The 10,071-nt window shown below is 41.5% G+C and overlaps 1 protein-coding gene across 3 annotated transcripts in view; it reads right to left on the bottom strand.

Moving 5' to 3' along the window:
- Nucleotides 1–211: 211 nt before the first annotated feature.
- Nucleotides 212–10,071, bottom strand: part of LOC135526175 (mitogen-activated protein kinase kinase kinase kinase 4-like) — a 54,246-nt gene continuing 44,386 nt past the window's right edge. For all 3 annotated transcript variants that reach the window (XM_064954318.1, XM_064954319.1, XM_064954320.1), the window contains 5 exons: nt 9,782–9,882; nt 8,314–8,463; nt 4,239–4,398; nt 3,292–3,431; nt 212–3,077 (listed from right to left, as the gene is read on the bottom strand). In XM_064954318.1, coding sequence (XP_064810390.1) covers nt 2,994–3,077; nt 3,292–3,431; nt 4,239–4,398; nt 8,314–8,463; nt 9,782–9,882 — 635 coding nt within the window. In that variant the 3' untranslated portion in view covers nt 212–2,993. The remainder of the gene's footprint in view (nt 3,078–3,291; nt 3,432–4,238; nt 4,399–8,313; nt 8,464–9,781; nt 9,883–10,071) is intronic.

The raw sequence follows: 10,071 nt of genomic DNA, 5'->3' as shown, positions 1-10,071 counted from the left end.
TCAATCACTGATTGGCACAGGTGTTGTGTGACATTAATAACTTGGGAACGTTAAAAGGTCGGTCCACTGAATCAACCTCTTCCGCACTCTAGGTGCTGTTCTTAAAGTATAACCAGAAGAATGACATAGTCCTAGACTACTTCCAAATGTATAGTTTTGGTAAGTTGATATTGTTCCAATGTTATTCAAATAACCACTGAACATCACAATAATTTGTCTACATCTTTTATTGTTCAACAGTTTTTTTATACAATAACACCTCAATTAGTGTTACTAATTAATTTCACGAGTTGAGTATACAGTACATGCTGTAAAATGATAAGAACGTTCCAGTGCAAAAATAAAGCAAAAGTAAGACAAAAGAAAGGACAAAATAAAATACAAATGATATTGCAACACAATTTCAAAAACAAAATGGAAAAATAACAGGTAAGGAAACAATATATTTTGTGGATATTTATCAATATAAAGTGGTCAACTTTATTCTAATTGTTTTTTTATACACTATATATATATATATTTTGTAGGGGAAAAATGGATCAAGACTGATTGGTCTACCAGTCTATTCAATAAAATCTCATATAACCGTCAACTACACTCAACATCAAAAACCTTTCGGAATTCTTTTTCCATCTTACTCAAATTCCCGAGAACAAAAACTCAATTTGCTCTGCATCATATAAAGCAGAGAGGAATCTTCACAGCTACACGACACACACCTGACACAAACCATCATCAACCTCCTCAGTCCTTCCTACAGCACACACCTCTCAATAGGACAAGCAAACCCATGATTTCATACAAGAGCACTTCCTGAAATATGGGGGTGGATAGGAGGGGAAATGACACAGTGAGTGCTATGACTCACAATCCTCAACTGCAATATAACTGTCAGTTGAAAAAACAATTATTTAACTCAGTAAAATGTCTGATATCACAACTTTTGCTTAAAATCCCTGTTTTTTATAGAAATAATTACCAACTGTTTACAAATGGACAATATAGTGACTCACTGTCACAAGTTCTACTTAGGCATAAAAAAACAGGAAAAGCTTGTTCAAATGTAAGTTCAGGATAAAAAGTTTAAATGGTTTAAATCTACCCATTCAATCTCTTATTTGAAATTGACAAATTATAACATTTGCATCATACATGCCAAATGAATGAGATGCTCTGTTACTATTTTCAAAGATACTTCATTAAAACCGATCTATTAATAAAAACATTTAGTCAAAACTCAATTTGATTGATTCCTTACCACTTTGCCTTAACTACAAATCTCTTAACTAAAAATCTGAGAATTAGACCAATGACAATGAAAGCATTAGTTCATGGAAACTTCATGGAAATCATTATAGGGTAAATATACGTTCAAATAATTGCTATGTGAAACTGAGTACCTAACTGACTATTCCTTCTAATCTAAATATATTGTCAGTTGAATACACCTCATGAGTGAATGCTCACATAAAAATATGAGATGCTTTTTGGTAACAACAAAATAACAACATCATATCAAACTGTCCCTTGAAAAAGTTCCTTTTCAGTTGAAAATACAGAACCAGCTGCAGTATTTCTTTCATGAAGATAAAGTAACTATAATTGTCCAAACTGGATTTGAAACGAAAATGTTGAGCTCCATTTGGTGGCAAAAAAGCAAAACAAAATAACACTGAAAAAAAATATATAATTGATTTGAGTTTACATTTCACATTTGTGGTACAGATCAATTATTTCAATGTCCTTTAACAAACATTTTTTTTTTTTTTTTATACAAAAGAGTATATATTTTATCATTTAAAGAGTTGAAAGCCTATTGCTGTTATAACATCATTTTTTAGACCATGACATATTAAATACAAGATTTAGCTTGATCTAAATCAGATGCAATCTCTGTTTAATGTGATGCTATCAAATTGTTGTAAATAAAGGACTTCAAAAGGACTTCAAATGTATTACACAGTGACAATAAAGCATTTTACATTGAACATTTACAAAAGTGGTCATAGTGCAAAGGGCTAGATCATTTGCAAATCCATTAACCTGTACATAGAGATGACCAGTGGATATAAAATATCTAGAAAACAGTGCAAATAATATGTACATCCACTTACGTACAAAAATACCTATATAGCACGAGGTCAACATCCTGATCCTTTTCTTCTTCCTCTTTAAAACGACTTAATGCAAAACATGATCTGTTCTATATCAAGAGATGCAACAGGGTATATAATGCCTATTTCGTCATCTAAATTACGACTAGAAAGTGGAGACCGTAAAACTAAGTATACCCATTGGAATTGCAAGGGCAGTAAATTGACTTAATAGTGAGAAATAAGGACAAGCCATTTGCAGTATCAGTGTCTACATTTAAAAACGATGACTAGCCCACTGATCTGTATTCTTTCTAATGCACTCTTCATTATTAAGGGACTTATGTTTTGTCACTCCCTTTGGAGTAACAACATTTGATTTTAATTTCCTGACGTGCAACTTTAAAAGCACACAATACTTGCAAATAATACTGGATGGTAAATAGGATTTAACACCAACAATGGCACTTGCTAATAATACAGTGATGAATATACCAACAATCACTTAATAAAAAACGTGTTGATGCATTTCGGATATAAACAAAGAAGCAATTGTGCTTTTAAGTCCATGTGATATTGAGATCAATATGAATTTAAATGTAGGTTGCCGATGTATTTCAAAACATAAAGAAAAAGCCCTGTGTATGGCTATTAAGGCGCAATATTCACTACTAGAGCTAGAGACTTGAAATAACCAGCATAAAACCAATGTGTTGGCCTAAGCCACACAAATAATAAATTAATGCTGATTGCTAATGGTGTATCCTCATATGCATGGGGTTTTGTAGCTGTACTACTAAAGTGTAACTTCAGTTTTTAAGAGGACTGTATCTGAGCATAATTCATGTTGTTTCTGAGATGATCCCTGTATGAATGTTTGTTGTTTTCAAGCCCCAGAGCTCACCAGTTGAACAGAGAGTTTTGGCCCAGTGTCATGAAGTAGATCTGGCTGCTGCCACCTGACTGCACTGAGGCAAAGAACACCTTCACACAGAAAATAGATGAAGCAGTTAAACATTTACAACTTACGGTATAATACTCAACACCTACAATATTAAGAACAACATACAGTATGCTAGGACATATTTTTTGTATCTAGCCAAGCCCTATGTAAGCCCTACAAGTAATATGGGGGGAATAGGGTGTCATATGAGCTTTGCCCAAGGCATGTTTTGGTGATATTGGGATGTTGTCTTACCTTGTCATTCCTCTCACACAGGAATTTGAGTTTCTGGGCCTTCTTGTGCATGAAGACTCCCTCAAGGTTGCCTGTGTTAGCTGACCTCAGCTCGATGGCTTTGTCTCCCCAGCCCATCACCTGGTTGGACTGCAAGTATGCTGTGGAGACACACACACCATCACAGACTTAGATTTTGGCACAAATGGCACCTTATTCCCAATACTACCTTTGACCAGGGCCCGTATTGGTCTTGCCAAAAGTAGTACACTATATAGGGAATAATGTGCCACTTGGGATGCACCATTAGTCACTAGACTACACACTCAGGGTTTTAGACCCTCCAAGGGTTTCTGCCTCTCAGTGAGTGCTATGTTGTAAACCAATCTCGAGACGCATCTAGAGATGAAAATCAATAGGTTCCCGTTTACCACACTCTCATCTTTAGAGCCTTACACCCAGAGTTTATTTACACTCTATGTACTCTGGTCCAGACTCGGCTGAGAGCTGTCCTGTCTGTGAGTCTATTCCCCACAGACACCCTTTCCCCTTGAATAATGACCTGGCCAATGGACCCAACTAAATGAGTCTAACAGAACATCTTATTTTTAGAGCCACTGTCCCAAATCTGTCTAGAGGAGTTGGATCCAGTTTGACTCCTCTTTGCACCCAGTAATCCAAATACAATAAATAAGGTTAACTTCGTGCTTGCGGCATAACAAAAAGGGTCAATACAAGAGACATGCTCTATTTTTAAAACGGTCTGGGTCTGCAGGTCTATCAAATCTATCCATTTGAATATAAAATTAGACTTATAAGCGCTAGTTTTTCAATCTGAGTGGAGGTGGAATCTCTCTCTCTCTCTCTCTCTCTCTCTCTCGATATGCAAACAAGCACACGCACACACATACACACGCACAGCCTGCAGGTTTTGATTTGGTGGGTGGCTACGATGTACAGAAACTCACCGACAGATGCAGGCATCTCTCCCCACTGCAGCACTGTTTCCTTGGTGATGCGTCCATAGGTGTCTATGTAGACCCCCTCGTCTTCATAACACACCAGAACCTCCATGCCACTGCTGTTGGGTAGGATGATGATGGCATGGGGCCGGATCACACCCTGGATCTAAGACAGACAAACACACACAGTCAGATGAGATGAGGATAAGATGGGTTACGTGTCAAATGGCATGGTATCTCCTATATAGTGCACTCCTTTTGACCAGAGCCCTATGGGCCTGACAGGTGCAATTTAAGACACATCCATAATGTTTTCTATAGTGTAGCTCTCTAGTACAGTGTTATATGGTATTATTCTGTCTGCAAACTCAATTTCCCTGTTGGAAAATAACAATTGACTTGACTTTATTTGACGACAATGGGAAGTGCAGCGCAGCACATCACTCTCACTCCAAACCTCATCATCTCTACCAGCAACAGCAGTACTCACCCAGCTACATCCACATCACCAGGGGTAATCCTCCTAATACACCAACTAATAGGTTTGGACGGTATCAAGTCTTTCATACTATTTCTGTACCATACCGGGTATTATCGGAAGTGCACACAAGCGGTGCTATTACATAAAATAAAAACAAGTTTAAAAAAAAGATATGGATCTTGATCCAGAAGGGGCTGGATTGTCTCTGCTGTAACCAAGTAGCTTGATCTTGCCATCTAGCCACTGAGCTAGCAAGTTAGCAATCCAAATGCATAGCTGGAGTCCTGAGCTGGACATAATTGATTAGGCACATCTTGGATAGTTAACTTATAGTCAGTTATAAGCTGTGGCGTAGCACACACCCCTGCAGCACCCGGTATTAAAATGAATCCGTCGGTATGTCTCAATACCCCAGTATACGGTATATCGCCTAAGCCTACCAGATAACATTGGCTAATAAAACAAAGTATCATTGCTCCCTCACACTCCCACTCTCCCTCCCTGGAACCATCTGGATTTATTCTGTTTGATGAGAAACTGGTTCAGAGTCAGTGAACTGAGGCTAAACAACATGTTGAATCAGCCGAGTCACTGACTACAGGTGGCAACAGAGAGAGGGTGACAACGCTTAATTGATTCTGTCTCAGCTAATTAATTGCCATACAATGTTTTCACTTAATTTCTTTAATTACAATCTCATTTGCCAAAGACGCTCAGTGATCAGCTCTTTCTCCCCTGATATTGGGATGCAACTCAGGTACTCAAATGAGTGTTGTTACTATGGCTGGGTGAGCTCCACTGAGATGTGATGCAGAGCTACTCATGGGTTGCATGTTTCGTCACAATACTTGTTTTGAACGTTCGTTTTGGACTGATGCCTGATACTACTCAATGCTTCGTCAATGAGCGCTGATGAAGATTTCATCAAAAGTGCATTAAAGTGGCTTGGAAATACAATGACATTCAACAGCAGGCAAATAATTGGTAGGAAAACCTTTTGTCATAATTTTGATGTCACCATATTGACTTCAGATGCAGTATAACGTTAGCTAGCTAGCTAAGATTGAGGGGAGGCCACTGGATTTTAGCAAGCTAACGTTAGCATTACAATATTGCCATCTGTCTAAAGTAAATTTGATGACATGATAATGCTGGCAAAGTTGTTTCCGAATAAATATTTTACTACTTTAGCAATGTCATCGTATTGCTAGGCACTATAGTGTAATTTAGCCTCTATCCAGAATGACTTGGGCTTATCATCACTTTAGGGCACCATTATGGCGCCGCTGATAGAGGGCGGCTTGAGAACGTTCATAACAATGGCATGATGCGACCGAGTGACGGAGGTGCAACCTATGAATATAACCACTGAACAGCATCTTGGGTTGAATAAGTGGTCCCTCATAAGCACTTGCATAACAGCCAACATTCAAACAATGAGACTGTCTTTTAGTCTCTGTTATCTCTATGAGGATGCAACATTCACATACACAACATTTCTAAGACCACAAGAGATCTACAATAACCCCAAAAAGACCCCTTCGTATAACAAGATTATAACAAAGTCCTTCTACGTAAGAGCTGCTATAAGCGAGTCCACGTACTGGCTTAGACTAGTAGCTTAAACAGCAGGTATAACCTCAAACCCCAAACCCCCAAACAAACCAACACCTCAAACAACCCCAACAGCTTCTATGTACAGTAAGTCACAGTCACCACAGGACCTGTGTAAGTTACCACAGGATCAGTGTAAGTCACCACAGGACCTGTGTAAGTTACCACAGGATCAGTGTAAGTCACCACAGGACCTGTGTAAGTTACCACAGGATCAGTGTAAGTCACCACAGGACCTGTGTAAGTTACCACAGGACCAGTGTTAGTCACCACAGGATCCCCATACTTGCCCGGCCGAGAGCCTGTCCCCCCAGCTGCCACCCGCTGTCCTCATGCCACTGTGGCTGTGCCACCACAATCCTCAGCATCAACACTGGCATCCACAGACGCAGCGCTATCTTAATCCGCTGCCTCGGTATCCTTATCATCTCATCATCAACCGCAGCCAGCAGGGAGAACGTACGTGGGAGAAAAGTTGTGTGTGTGTGTGTGTGAAGGAAAGAATGAGCGGACCAGTGAGTGTCAGTGAGAGTAAGTGAATATGAGAGTGAATGTGAGAGCGAGTGATCGGGTAAAAGAGAAGGACTCTTCTCTTCCGCTGCAGTGTAAGAGACTAAGGCACCAGTGTTATCGAGTGTGTGGTAGTGCTCTCTAAATATATCACTGTTAGGAGAAAAAATGGGAGAATAACAGGTCACTTTAGCAGGCACATGGTTTGCCGGCGCTGCCAAGGTATTTTTAGAGCTATCTATCTGGTGAAAAGTAGCACACATGGCTGGAGACTGGGGCCAAAGAGAAGCAGCCAATGATAGCTATGTGGGCCAGCACAGTGGGAGAAGTGGGATAGAGCCACAACACAACTCTGAGGGCACAGCACTGGGAGGTGGTACAGTGTGTGTGCGTGTGTGTACAAGTCTAAATTTGTGTAGATGTACGCACAAAAGTGAGTGTGCAAGTGTATGTGTGTGTATTGTGAGTGTGTAATAGAGCTCATTTCCTTCTGAGAATGTATTCTTCCTCTGCTCTGGCTCTCAGCTCCCAGCAGCTCTCTGCAGAATTGTGTGGGTGTGTGGGATTCTCATCAGTAAGAGTAGAGGCTGCCTCAGCTCCCCTGTCCACAGTGACTAAGAGTGCAACAATCTGCACATCTGCATTATTCCACCCTGCTGCATCTTGAGCCTCATAGAGGGGTTAGAAGTTCTAACTAACACAATATCCATCACTTGGTTCAGCTGGCTACTCAGTCATTCTCAGCCTCATTCACTTCCTGGTAGTCAGCCAAACACAGCTACCACTGAGATTAACTGATAACTGACCAAGGCTGACCTCCCTGTATCTTCAGACAACTGTTGTGACCGCAGTAGATTACTGGAGTGAAGCTTGAGTTATTTTTCAGTAAATCTGTTTGCTCCCGAGAGGAAACGCTCCCTAAATGCACTGTATCTCCTTTGCTCTGAGGTAAGTGATGTTTGAGCTTATACCGTGACAGAGCAGAATTTCTACGACGGGCTTTTCGAGAAACCCATTTGCATTTGACTTTTTAGTCATTTAGCAGACGCTCCTATCCAGAGCGACTTTCGGTTACTGGCCCAACGCTGTTAACCGCCAGGCTGCCTGCCGCTCCAAAGACAAGTGCCACAAGATCAGATACTGACAGTAGCAGGCCTGGCTTAAACACAAACCCATCCTGTTGATATTATACTGTATCAACCGCATTAGTCAACTGGCTGTGGTGGCAAACAGCTTCTACCCACGTCAACTCTGAGTCAGAACAAAAGATCACGCTGAGTGGCGTGGGTGCAGAGGAGAAGAGCTGCTTATCTGCTATAGAATAGAGACACAGAAACTGTAGGCTGGAGGTCTGGCAGAGACCCAAAGACCCAGGCTGCATGGCCCTGAGAGGGAGAAAGAAGGCTGGGGTGGGGAGAGGGTGGAGGGGGTGTGGGAGAGTTTAGAGAAGGCTGAGGTTGGGGGTGGAGGACTCACGTGCGTTGGCAAGTAGAGGTCGTAGGGCGTCCCCGAGTCCACGTCGATGGCGTGGAAGCCCGACAGGGAACCGTAGATGACCTTGAGTCTTTGTCCATCCTCCACCGTCAGGTCCACAGACAGAGGCCTCTGGGGGAGCGAGCCGAACGACTGGATACACACAAGAAGGACAGACATTAGGAATGACTTCGGAAGAGTATACAGTATAACTATATTTATAGTATACAGTATAACTAGAGCCAATAGTTCTTCCTGGTGAAGACATACACTGAGTGTACAAAACATTAGGAACTTTTGCACTCAAAACATCCTCAATTCATTGGGGCATGGACTCTACAAGGTGTCGAAAACAGGGATGTTGGCCCACGTTGACGCCAATGCTTCCCACAGTTGTGTCAAGCTGGCTGGATGTCCTTTGGGTGGTGGACCCTTCTTGATTCAAACAGAAAACTGTTGAGCGTGAAAAACCCTTGCACTGTTTTGATTGTGTCACGAATTGCAACGCTGGGTTTTTCACACTTTCGACACCTACTACCATACCCCATTCAAAGCCATATTTCAATATTTTGTCTTGCCCATTCACCATCTGAATGGCACACATACACAATCCCTGTCTCAATTGTCTCAATCCTTCTTTAAACTGTCTCCTCCCCTTCATCTACCGTGATTAAAGTGGATTTAAGGGATCATAGCACTCACATGGATTAACCTGGTCATTCTGTGTCATCGAAAGAGCAGGTGTTCCTAATGTTTTGTACACCCAGCAGCTAACACTAGGAGCTAACCCATGGTGACCACCAAGGTTAGTATATTTCATATCTTTCATGGTTTCTGTGCAGTGAGTAGAAATAATTAAAACTGTTCATGTGTAAGAAGTAGGGCAAGCCACTGAGGAGAGTTCAGAACTAGGACAGTGGTGTCAAGGTGACCTTAATAGCATTACATATTCTCTTTGTCTATCATTAGAGCATTCTAGATTCACAACGAAAGTATTCCGGTCCCAGATCTGTTTGCGCTTATGCCTACTCCAAGCCAAACATGGTCGTGACAATTCCACAAGGAGTGGCACCCAGGCACCCAGGCTACAATGAAAGGACATCGCCATAGAGAAGAAGACAAGTGGAAGGTAGTGTTGACATTTTGACATTTTAGTAAGGGGGAAGCTGTTTCCACCATTGGCGTGCCAGGACAGAGAAGAGCTTGGACACGGCTGAGCGGGAGCTGCCCTCCCGTAGGTGTGGGAGTGCAAAGAGACCTGAGGTGGCAGAACGGAGTGCTTGGGTTGAGGTGTTGGGTTTGAGCAGAGCCTAAAGGAAGGGATGGGCAGTTCCTCTTGCTGCTCCATTGGTAAGCTCCGTGGAAGTGGAAAGTAGTGCAGTGATGCACCACTAATAATATCATATTCCGACCACTCCACTTCATGTGGATGTGATTATTTTCCTCCATCCATATTTGATGTGACTCTCACCTTGAAAGCCATGAACTTGTGGTAAGGCTTGGGAGCCCATGCGTACACCTCCACAGCATTCTTCAAGGCAATCACCAGGAACTTAATCTTCTCATATCGAACTGAAATGACATGTAACAAAAAAGCAGGGATTTCAATTAGGATTAGCGATTTCTCTCATAATAGAAACAGAACAAGATAAAGGCTTTCACTACATCAGTCTGTAATACTTACGTGTCAGTGGTCTTGAACTAATGATCACTAGACAATCTCAACAAAGAGGTTTTTAGTTGTGCCCCAAATTGCGACCT

The sequence above is a fragment of the Oncorhynchus masou genome, chromosome 32 (assembly GCF_036934945.1).
Source record: "Oncorhynchus masou masou isolate Uvic2021 chromosome 32, UVic_Omas_1.1, whole genome shotgun sequence".
NCBI lineage: Eukaryota > Metazoa > Chordata > Actinopteri > Salmoniformes > Salmonidae > Oncorhynchus > Oncorhynchus masou.
This window is presented reverse-complemented; position numbering and strand designations above follow the sequence as displayed.